Source organism: Amblyomma americanum, chromosome 11 (assembly GCF_052857255.1).
Source record: "Amblyomma americanum isolate KBUSLIRL-KWMA chromosome 11, ASM5285725v1, whole genome shotgun sequence".
In the NCBI taxonomy this organism is placed as follows: domain Eukaryota; kingdom Metazoa; phylum Arthropoda; class Arachnida; order Ixodida; family Ixodidae; genus Amblyomma; species Amblyomma americanum.
In genome coordinates, this window is record NC_135507.1 from 84,965,819 (window position 1) to 84,977,268 (window position 11,450).

General features: G+C 48.3%; 1 protein-coding gene across 1 annotated transcript; it reads left to right on the top strand.

The window, feature by feature from the left end:
* Window positions 1-187: 187 nt before the first annotated feature.
* Arf6 (ADP-ribosylation factor 6) lies at window positions 188-11,347 on the top strand. Its single transcript, XM_077643754.1, has 5 exons — window positions 188-329; window positions 778-886; window positions 3,397-3,500; window positions 3,942-4,140; window positions 9,956-11,347. The coding sequence occupies exons 2-5, from the start codon at window positions 805-807 to the stop codon at window positions 10,096-10,098; spliced, it is 528 nt and encodes a 175-aa protein (XP_077499880.1). The 5' UTR covers window positions 188-329; window positions 778-804; the 3' UTR covers window positions 10,099-11,347.
* The last annotated feature ends 103 nt before the right edge of the window (window positions 11,348-11,450 follow it).

Consider the following 11,450-nt stretch of genomic DNA (forward strand, 5'->3'; position numbering starts at 1 on the left):
GAAGCGGCTGCTTTTGAGCCAGCGATTAAAAAGAAGGATAAATTCACTTTCGGTAATTTCGTAGTCCTACTAAAAGCAGTTTTCTCTAAAATATAAGTTTCTCGCTCACTGTCACGAGCGAAATTGTAAAAAAGCACAAAAAGACCGAGACCAAAGTCAGATGGTTGAGACGTTGAGATCAAAACTTGTTCCTTTTCCCGTGGTGGCGACGATCGAGGTCGTGGAGAATATGGCAGGAGTTCCTTAAAAGTACAAATTACCAATGAGTTGATATGCGTCTGTTAGTTTGACGCGGGTACTTGCACGCCCTTTTTATTGGAAAACGCCGCGTAAGTAGACGCCTTTCGTCGCTCGACATTCCTCTCTTTCTCGTAAAACTGCCGGCGCGGCCAGTGCTGTCGAGGGGCCGGGCATTAGGCCTAGCCGGAGATCGGCGGTGTGCCGTCGCCGCGCCGATTACTCATGCGGCCGGCGAGCCGCTCTCTGCGTCTCCCTGTCGCCGGCGGACCTGAACCGACCGGCGTCAAGCGTTCGATCCGTCTAGCGTCAGCGCGCTGCTCAGAGACCGCAGTCCGACGCGCGTCTCCGATCCGGCGTTCAAATCGCGAGTGCGGCTGCTTTTGCTTCGCTTGCCCGCAACGCCCATTCAGCGTTCCGCGTCCGACTGCGAGCGTCGCCCGGGGGGTCTGTTGCCGGCGGCGTCGTCAGCGGAGCGTGCGGCGGTGCCGGGGCAGGCAGGTGTTTTGAGCCCCTCCCTCCCTTTCTTGTCGCTTCCAGGGACGCGGCCCAGGGTCGGCGGCAAACATGGGGAAGCTCCTGTCCAAAATTTTCGGGAACAAGGAAATGAGGATCCTCATGCTGGGCCTCGACGCCGCTGGAAAGACCAGTATCCTTTCGGGGGCCCTGTGCGGGCAACGTCGCCCTGCGTGAGCATCGCTGCCTTTTGATCGTGCCCGTTCACCCGAGCGGCAACCGCGCCTGCTCGAGTGAGAAGAAACGAAGCGGCGGTGCTTATCGGCTGACGCGTCCGGAAACCCCGTCCGATCGGTGTGTTTAGCAGTCCGGAAATCGCTGTTTTTCATTCGCGAAGAGGTGGTGTGTTGTCAGTTTGTTTATACGAGGTCCCGCAGGTTGCCAGCGCCTGTGGGTAGGGCACCGTCAACGGTTGCGGCAGTTGTAACGCTTCGTTCGGGCCGGTGAATCAAGGCCGGTTGCCGTTGCCAGTTGCGAACTAAATGGCTTATGTTTTCATTCATTCGTAATTGCTCGGGTGTGTTTTTTTTTACCTTGCTAACGGATTACTGCTGCCATCGCCGAGCACTAGTTGGTCATTTCGTTTCGTCGTACGAAGAATGCGGGTTGCGCCATGCAATCGAAGGCCAGGATTGCGTGCAGTGCTCTTGGAGTAGTACCTCGTATGCTTGAAATGTACGTGTCTATGCTATCATAGCTGTCATGCATAGCATGCTGATTACTTTGCTGTTAGAGGATGCTAACAATCTTCGTAGCCATTTTTACTGTTCTCAAATAGTGGCTGCAGCATGTATACCAGTTCTAGCTGTACAGGTTTCGTAAGCAAGACAAGTATTGCTTCGGCAACTTCTCGTGGCAACTCATTATTAAAGCTAAATACTCGCACTCCTGGTCATGCTCACTATCTCTGTTATGCAGGATGCCATTTGAGTATGTTCTGTAAAATGATAGTGCTGAATTCTTTGCGCTAATGAAGTGTAATTTTTTCCGTGCTTCTCATAGCTGAATTTCTGAATATTATCTTACAACGGTGTTATCAAAGTTTCTTGAGCTACACTGCAAATGGCAGCGTACAAAAATTAAAAGGGCACAATAATTCTTCGGTTCAAAAACCAATGTGCTTGTTGCGTTGCAGGAAGTGGTAGAAAACCAAACAAAAGTAGATATCAGAGGAGTTGGTTTATGTTGGTTTATGGGGGTTTAACGTCCCAAAGCGACTCAGGCTGTGAGAGACGCCGTAGTGAAGGGCTCCGGAAATTTCGACCACCTGGGGTTCTATAACGTGCTCTGACATCGCACAGTACACGGGCCTCTAGAATTTCGCCTCCATCGAAATTCGACCGCCGCGGCCGGGATCGAACCCGCGTCTTTCGGGCCGGCAGCCGAGCGCCGTAACCACTCAGCCACCGCGGCGGCTGATATCAGAGGAGTGTCATTTCAGCTGGTAGTTTACTGTGAATGTATGGAGATTTTGCGCATGGTCTAGAAAGATCACCGCAGTAGTTCGCAATAGCTAATTGAGAAAAGATTGCCAGTTCAAGGTTCAAATGTAACATTTGCTAGGGTGTCGCGCTTTAGTACGATTTTTGCGGGAACTTTTAATATGTTACAACAGGTCTCAACTATAATTTCTGTTCTATTCTCGTGCCATTTGGTTGTGTGAATTTTTTTGTGGAATTTTTAAAGTGGTGGTACCTTCTATAACATTTTCACATGAATACGACAAACACTTGTTAGAAGCATAGCATACATCTCGTACAGTTTCCATAATCCCTGTCATCTCATGCATTGTAGGAAATGCACTTGAGCCTGCCCTCATAGCTTTACTGTCTCAGAGTTGTCACAATTACTTGTTTCCTTCCTACATTGTGTCCATTTGCGCTGTGGTCTGCAGGATGAACCCACATCAGCTAGCCCACACGAACCATCTTTCAGCCTTCACTCTGCTGCCCATTGCTTCTCTTATAGTCACATACACACATAAGCTGCACATGTTCCAGACACCATGGGAATTTGAAAGAAGCGATGGATGGTGCTCTAAAGTGTGCTGCACTGCTTCGAAGTGCAGCTTTCCACCAGTGCACGCAACTTCTTTGACAAAGTCCTCTGAAGCATGTCACCATAATTCTGTTTGAGCCACCTCGGTGGCTCAGTGGTTATGGTGCTCGGCTGCTGACCCGAAAGGTACAATTTCGATCCTGGGTGTCGAAATCATATTTCAATGGAGACAAAATGCTGAAGACTTGTGTACTGTGCCTGAGTCACTTCGGGACATTCAAACCCATAAAAACCACAACAGGTTGTGGTTTGGGAGGCGTCATTATCCTTTTTTAATGGCTTTGATATCTGTAAGTGTTAAGGGTGGATGGCTGGTTGCAGCAGCCGTGTACTGGGCACAGTGTTTTGCAAGCTTTTTTTAAAATTATTATTGGCTGTATCTGACTCAAGGAGTTATGCGCTGACGTGTTCGGGACCCGCTAGCATTGGTGGGGCGTGGATGGTGCAAGGGTGGAGTGTGGACTGTTGGGGGGTGGGGGTCAGTGTTGTGCGGACGGTGCCTCCAGCAAGACAGGGTGGTGGCCTGTAGTGCAGTGCTCTAGGGATTTCTACTTGTGTTCTTCCTTGACCTTGCACCCCTGCCAGCCATCCTGTACAAGCTGAAGCTGGGCCAATCGGTCACCACAATTCCCACAGTGGGCTTCAATGTAGAGACTGTCACTTACAAGAACGTCAAATTCAACGTTTGGGTGAGTAGTGGCCGTGCTCGTAGTAGTGCAGTTTGGAGCATTCCGTGATGACCTCTTTTGCAAAATGATGATGCACATCTCAGATAAGCCTTTCTTGTTCCTGTTAATCTTTGTCTCTTGCATGCAGGTATAGATGCTGACTGTTTTAAGCTGCTTAGGTGTTCTTAAGAATGCTATCATGGAGATACCACAGGTAGCGCGATGTGGCACACAGTTCAGTTGCGTTGATTCTTGTAATTAGCTGCTTTGGAATTGTGGTGAGCCTGGTTATCACGTTTCAGCCCTTGAATTGGGATGTTTTACTTTCATGTCTAAGACCCCGCATTCTGCTTCCTGCCCTCAGGGAACTTCATTTTCTTTGTGTGCAAAGGAATGTTGTTGTTATTATTTGCATTGGAGAGACTGGGGGAATCCATGGGGCTGTGTCGTGGTGCGATGCAGGACGTCGGCGGCCAGGACAAGATTCGTCCCCTGTGGCGGCACTACTACACGGGCACGCAGGGACTAATCTTTGTGGTGGACTGTGCCGACCGGGACCGCATCGACGAGGCGCGCCAGGAGCTGCACAAGATCATCAATGACCGCGAGATGCGCGACGCCATCATCCTGGTCTTTGCCAACAAGCAGGACCTGCCTGATGGTGAGTGCCGTCTCCCAACTGCACCTCCTTCCTGTAAAGAAGTGCTCATGGCACCGTTGTGGCCACAGTTACCGATGTTATTCAGATGCTGTAAGTTCAGGCGCCTTAATTGTTCGGATACCGTGTGTAATACCACACAGTTGATGGGGAGTGATTTTTTTTGTGACTGCTTGATTTGTCGTCAGCCTAACTACACTGACTGCAGGGCAGAGGCCTCTCTCTCGTTCCTCCAGTCGATTCTGTCCTGTGCCTGCATTGGTTGAAGGTGGGGTTGTGTCTTGTCTGGCCGTCTTCCCTGGTCCTATTATTTGTGCTGTTTGCAACGTGGGCTTCGTCTTGGAAAACACTGGCATCGCCAAGCTAGAGCATGCAGCGCATGCTGACTTGAAAATCCCAGTGCCGGGCCCTGAGGCGGTCAGGTTCCTTTGTGGCCTGGGACTGCAAATCATAGAATTGAGAAGCGCATGCTCATAGTGGCGCGCATGTTCAGACTGCTCAACACTCGTTGACTGCAAAAAATTTCAGCTTTTGCGGTGCCTAACTTGTTTCATGAACTTTGCAGGCTGTACGCATAATCCTTTGACGTTCACACACAGGAGAAAAAAATGCTCATCCTTCTGTAGTAAAGTTGGCTTACGTATCCCTTAAGTGCTGCTGCTTGGAGTGCGCGCCATGCGCTAGAGGCACAGCTGCACTGAGATGATGCATTTGATTTCATTGCCTGGTTGGGTGTCGTCACGATGTCGGCACATATCACACTGCGCTAACATCAACTGCTGTCTGATTGTTAGTATCTGTCCCTCAAGGTACTGTTGCTGGCTGATGGTGCGCTACCTTAGTCCTACTAGTGAGAGAGCCTGTTCGGCCATCCACTGACTCTGCGCTCTCGCATTTCTCTTAATTGCCCTGCTGACTTGAAAATCGCAGTGCCGCTGGGACCCCATGTTCCAGTGCCAGGCCCTGAGGTGGGCAGGTTCCTCCTCCTCCTCCCTCACCCTTGCTTGGTTCTGTTTGTGCAATCCCTCGCTCTTCTTGCCGCTTAAAAAAAAAATTTTATTAATGAAGTCACAATTATGAAAGCTTCAGGGAACATGTATTTTTGCGTGCTGGTTCCAAATATGGAATTTACTTTAATGTACAACAAGTCCTTGTGGACTTGATGTAACATGTTATGTAACTTTTTGGGGAGAGCTTTCAAGAAATCCTGCTGCAGGGGACTTGCTAGAATGCATGCCATTGGTTTCTCTTGACATTAAGCTATGCAATAAAGCTAAAATTATTATCCTGCCTATCACAGAAGTTGAGTTACAGGGTTTTTAACCTCATACTTCACAAACAGAAAGAAATTTGTCTTCCTGTTTCTGAAGTGACAACTTCAAAATTCTGTAACTCAACTTCTATGACAGGCAGGATGATAATTTTAGCTTTATTGCATAGCTTAATGTCAAGAGAAACCAATGGCATGCATTCTAGCAAGTCCCCTGCAGCCGGATTTCTTGAAAGCTCTCCACAAAAAATTATATAACATATTGCATAAGTGCTCAAGAAATTGTTGCACATGAAATTAAATTCAATATTTGGAATCAGCACGCAAAAATACATGTTCCCTGAAGATTTCATAATTGTGACTTTATTAATAAAAAAAATTTTCTATGACCCTCCTCCCCCATTAAACTTGTCTGCCCTCAGATGTCCTCACCCTAAATTTCAGCATTTTAGATGTCCAAGCTGTCATGTTAGTCTTGCCCCTCTGGCTTCCCACTACAGCTGGTGTGTTCTGTCGCACAGCAATTCTCGTTGCACCATTCTTGGGTGTTCCCCTGTTGGTAACACACACACTGCGTGGTATCGGTGGCGCTGTATGCGCAGTGCACCATTGAAGTCTGCAGGGAAGGTGCCATATTCGAGGATGGTGCTGGGGTGGTAGTTGTCACCGGAATATGTACCGTTGGCAGTTCGTTTTTATTAGTTGTTAGCAGCAACCAGACGCTTCTTGCATGAACCACCCCTGCTCTCAGTGGGAAGCGGCTCTAAAATTATGCCTGCGCTCTTATCAGTGCGAGCCTGCGTGTTCTGTTCTCTGAGGCGTGGCTAACGAAGTGCTCACACTGGGCTCGGCTGAAGTACGGTTCACAGGTTTGAGTCCCGCTTGTCCCTCTTGCGCGTAAAGTGGAAGCCATTATGCTAGGCTGGCGACTATCCAATCAACCTCCAGGTATTTTTTTTTATCGGCAGTGTCGACAAGTGGGCCTTTGACGAGTCCCTGTTAACCTGAGACATTTGTTTCTTAGTCGGTGAAAGAGATGCATCAGGGTGCCTTTTTTTTAAAGTTGATCTCAATGTGGATGACAGTTATACAGGTTGTTGGATCTTTATTATGCACTTTGCAAACTTTTTCTTTTGCTAGCTTTAAGAGCATTAGTGAAGTCCCTGTTAGTTTGAAAGAGCGCATATGTCATGTGCTTCATTCTAGGTGCATCTCTGTGCATTACTGGCAGTGATGGAGTCTGTCCAACCTTAGTTGCACAGTGCTGCCTTGAGCTTGGTACTTTGCCCATGGCACTGTGGCATACAGCTTTGTAACTGCTTGCAGTAGATTTCCCTTGCATGCACAGTTATGCCATAAATGTTAGCAAGAAAGCACTTAATGATCATACCTTGTGTGGACTGAACATCATACATCAGTGGTGAATGCACATGACACTTCCAACAGTGGGGTGCTGCAATTTCAAGTCTCAGTGACATGAATTGCCTGCCAACTCTTTTCATGTGCAGTATGCTTGTGAACTGCCCTTCACACACACATACATGCCACTTTTTCTTCCCCCCCCCCCCGCCCACTGAAGAAACTCTTAAGAGAGAAGAGGATCCTAGACCAGACTTAAAATTTTTCAGGGAACATGCACTTTTATGTGCAGATTCCAAATATGCCACTTAGTTTCACGTAAAATAAGTCCCTGTGCCCTTGTGCAATATGCTATGTAAGTTTTTTTTCGAGACCTCTTAAAAAACATTTTGCTACAAGAAACTTGCTAAAATGTATGCCGTTAGTTTCTCTTGACAGTAAGGAAGGAAATAAGGGTAAAAATTATCATCCCATCTATATAAAACTTCAGTTCTAGGGTTTTGAAATTGCCACTTCAGGACAAAAAGAAAAACCCTTATTCCTGTCTGCTCAGTGCCACACCTCCAGGGTTGCGTTTTCATCATGTTGGTTAACTTTGAACAGCGCAAATAAAAAAACTACGAAGTGCATCTGAAAGAAATTTGCACATGCCACACACGTGACAAATCAAATATGCATGTTTTGTCAGACTGGGAGCTATGAAGCCTCTCATAGATCTCGTTTTTGGACTTTCTTTTAGAGTGCTGGTTCTAGATAACTATTCACTGAAGGGAAGAAACCACTATGTCCATACCACGATTAACTTTTTGTTCAAACGCTGCAGTAAACACTGCAGGAAATCAGGCAAGTCCAACAAAAGTATTGTTTTATGCACTGCATTTTTTGCTCACTGTACTTGTACCAGCAGCTATTGCTGCTAACAACACGTAACGATGAAGCTTAACTATATTTTTCTAATGAGGTAAAAAAAATTTTTCTGTCATAAACGAAAGGCGTTGTGGAAAATGGCCAATGACCACGCAAACGTGGGAACCCTGCCTTAATGAAATTCTTGGTGCTGTGCGAAGTTGAAGTGGTTTACTAATTATTTCCTTTTTAGAGTTGGAAGCCGTGATTTTTAGTCCTATGTGGGCTTTTAAGGGAGGAGAATGTTCCCGGAAAACTGCATTAAATCCAATAGTAACGTACGCCCTTTGCCAAAAGTAACCGAGCAGCAGGTTTTCCTTCTCAACCATATAACGGCCCCTCTCCGGCACCCCAAAGACCGAAAGGTGTCAAGACGTGAGGACAAGGGTTCACCTTACTTTACTCAGATCCGGAACATGAGGGCTGCCATAAGTGCTTGTTACGCAACTAAGAAACAAACCACCATTGCCCGGTTACTTTTGTCAAAGACTGTACATGTAGGCCTTTCCAGTAAGGGCATCGCCACATTGCTTGCTGGGCTTTTGTGTGCACCCGGTGGCAGCACGGCGGAAGTGTCGGTGGAACCGGCTTGCAACAGGCCAGAGAAAAGGCACTTGGCATCTCCGTCGCCGTATGCTGAGGTCTATATTAAAGTGTACCAAATCTGTCCAACCGAGACAGTCCTATAAATGTGCCAAGTTTCATGCATTTCTAACGATTAGTGAATGTGCAGTGGAGTTGTAAAATTTTTTGGGAATGTTCATTCACTCCCTGCTTTCATGGTTGCAGTAGAACATTAAGGTAAAAGCAAGGCATAAAAGAGGTCTGGCAGTGGCGTGTTTTTTCCTTTGGTCTATATGCATGTTCCATTGTGCCTGGTCATAAGCGGGAAAGAGGACACCCAGCAGCACAAGTGCTGATCGCATAGGATGTGGTGCAGTCTTGGTGTGCCTACTCTACTGCACTCTGCCAGAACCAGCATCTGAGCCAACCTTTTCGGTGGTTTCCTTAACTGCCTCCCACGTGCGCCCTATGTCATTTCAAAAACACCCTTTGCTTGTGGTGGTAGCGTATGGAGATGCAGTTCGCTTTTTGTTATCTTTCTTTCTCAAACCACCTAGTTGCATTAAAGTTCTGCAAGTGTCTATTAATGTTACGTCATTTTAATGTGCGGAAGCATGCACAGTTAGTAATTTTGCGACTGAAGAGGGTGCCTGAAAGGACTTCCTTCGTCATTCACTGTGAGGCAATGTGCTTTCCCTGCCGGAATGTTCCTCAAAGGATCTTTGTAGGCTTTGTGTTAAGAACAGTATGAAAGAAGTATTCTTCTACTTACCATTGGCTTTTGTTCACAGCTTACTGGAGCTGTAGAAAGCGATAGCCCAACACTTGTTCATAGTGAATGTTTATAGAGTGCAGCTGTAGCTTGCTTGTAAAACTGTCCTGTTCACAGCAGTTTTTTTAGTCACCATGTTCTTAATTAGATAATTTGTGGTTGTGTAATTTACTACATGTTGTATACACATGGCCACTGGTGAAGGCTCCACACATTTGCTTTGACTTTGAGCGTGTCGCTGTCCTGTCAGCATGTCTAGCTTTACGCAGTGTACAGTGCCAGAATGTGTCCAACACAAAGGCCGGGCACTTTTCTTTTTCTTTTTTTTTTGCAAGGCTTAGTGCAGCCAGTTGCACATGACAACATCCCATCCTTTGTCTCTGGATGATGCACCTATGACTTCTCTTCCATGGTGCGCTGCATCTGACATTATGCTCCTTAATCTAGAACATCCAGTTTCCTCCTCGTCATGTAGCTAAACTCATTTCTTCCTCCCGAAAAACCTTCTTTGGTGTACCATTTCTCCTGCTTATGCTTTAGGAAGCCAGCTAATGGCTTCCTAAAGCATAGCATTTTAGAATATTTGCTTAGGAAGCAAAATCCAATCTGACAGAAGAGGTTTGCACAACAGATGAGCGGTGGTTGGAAAGGCAGAGACAGAGTGAAGGCATGGGACTTTATTCCTGCTGTACCAGCGGTTTGTTCCTCTCTCGGAACAAAACAGCGCAGAGGAACACAAAAGGACCCAGGAGCAAAAGTGCCTAGAGCAAAGAGTGTGTTCCTTCCTTGTTTTTTTCTTTTGTGCACCGTTTTGTTCGAGAAGAAGTGCTGCCAGCTGTCCGAACTGTCTGCCTTGATTGTAATAGAAGAGTAACGCTTTTTGGACTAAGCTGGTTCTTGCACCTCTGATGACTGCATGCACCCTCTGTTTTTGTGTGTAACCGCAGCCATGAAGCCGCACGAAATCCAGGAGAAACTCGGCCTGACTCGGATCCGGGACCGCAACTGGTACGTGCAGCCAGCATGCGCCACGACGGGCGACGGCCTCTTCGAGGGTCTCACTTGGCTCACCTCCAATCACAAGTCCTGAGGCCGGCTACCACGGAGTGCTCGCAAAAAACCGCCACGTTGCGGCCAGCGCCACCTCCGCCGCCGTCATCACTACCACCACCACCAGGGTGGGCTGACGCAACGACCAGGCTGGCTCCCAGGACGGGGGCCGCCGCTGACTAGATCACCTCGGCCGCCTCTGTGCCATCCTCACCGCCTGAAATCCAGCCACGGCCTCTTGTTTTTTTTTCCCCACTGCTGCTTTTTGTCTCCTTGTTTTACGTACTGCTGCTGTAAAATACAGTCTTTGGGGGAGCAGGGTCTTTCCCCCCACCCCGCACCTCTGTTTCCGGGGGCTTGGAGGAGATGCCTGCGCCAGTGCTTGATGTCTCAAGGAGCCATCTGTCTGCGTCTCTCTCTCTTCTTTTTAGCTGTAATATATACATGTGCGCGCAAGTGGTGTTGAGACAGTGAATGCTGCGGGCGGTGGACACTCGTGTATATCTTCTCTTCCTTCTGCGGTGGAGGGGGTGCCTGCTAGGAGTCGCCCTGCTTTTAGGATGTTGGGCCACAACACTCTGCGTAAGCTTGGGGGGAGGGGGTCAGAAGGGGAGTAGCACTCTTTCTCAGTTGGACTGTGTGTGCGCCGTTTCAGGGGAGTCCCACGAATGCAGCACTGTGTTCACTTTGCAAGAAAGGTTAAGACACAGCACACGCAACTGTGTTGGCACCACCCGGACACATGGGAGGGGGCAGACTACCCCCCCTCCTGGAGACTGTGGGACAAAGTGCTCTTACGGCCGTGAACGGCACGATTCCAAGGATAACGCTGGGGTCCAGTGCTGGGGGCGGGGCAACTTTCCCCTAATCCGGGCCTGCTTGCTAGGGTTTGGCAGGGGGCGCTGTCTGGTGCAAAGCTTTCTTCTTCTCTGCCCCCTCACTGTGACCCCCTACCTCTGTGGACATGGGCCTCGCTGTGCAGGCTGGCAGGGGCTGTTCCGTTTGTGCCTTTGGGTGCTGCGCAGCCGTGCAGAGCTCTTGTGTGTGGAACGTGTGGGCTGCGAGCGGGGAGGGGCCGACCAGCGTGTAGTGACAGCAAGCAGAAGTCACTTCCCGCACTAGTCGCGGGGGGGAGGCCTCCTAGTGTCACCAGATTTTTGTGTCACACCTTACCACTACCAGGTTTTAGCAACAAATGATGGGCTGCCTTTGTTTTTGTATATTGTTGGGTTGTACATATCAGTTTTGACCAGCGGGCAAATAAAACTTTGTTCCTGAGCCTTCCGGCAGTGATGTCTGATGTTGCCAGCAGCAATGGAGGTACAAGTCTGAAAGCCCCTAGCATGTCTTGGGTACTGCAGTGGTAAGTACACTGTGGGAGGTAAGGCAAGG

Coding starts and splice junctions, on each gene's coding strand:
- Arf6 (XM_077643754.1), top strand. CDS start 805: ATGGGGAAGCTCCTGTCCAAAATTTTCGGGAACAAGGAAATGAGGATC. Junction 3,501..3,941: donor ACGTCAAATTCAACGTTTGG/GTGAGTAGTGGC, acceptor GGTGCGATGCAG/GACGTCGGCGGCCAGGACAA. Junction 4,141..9,955: donor CAAGCAGGACCTGCCTGATG/GTGAGTGCCGTC, acceptor GTGTAACCGCAG/CCATGAAGCCGCACGAAATC.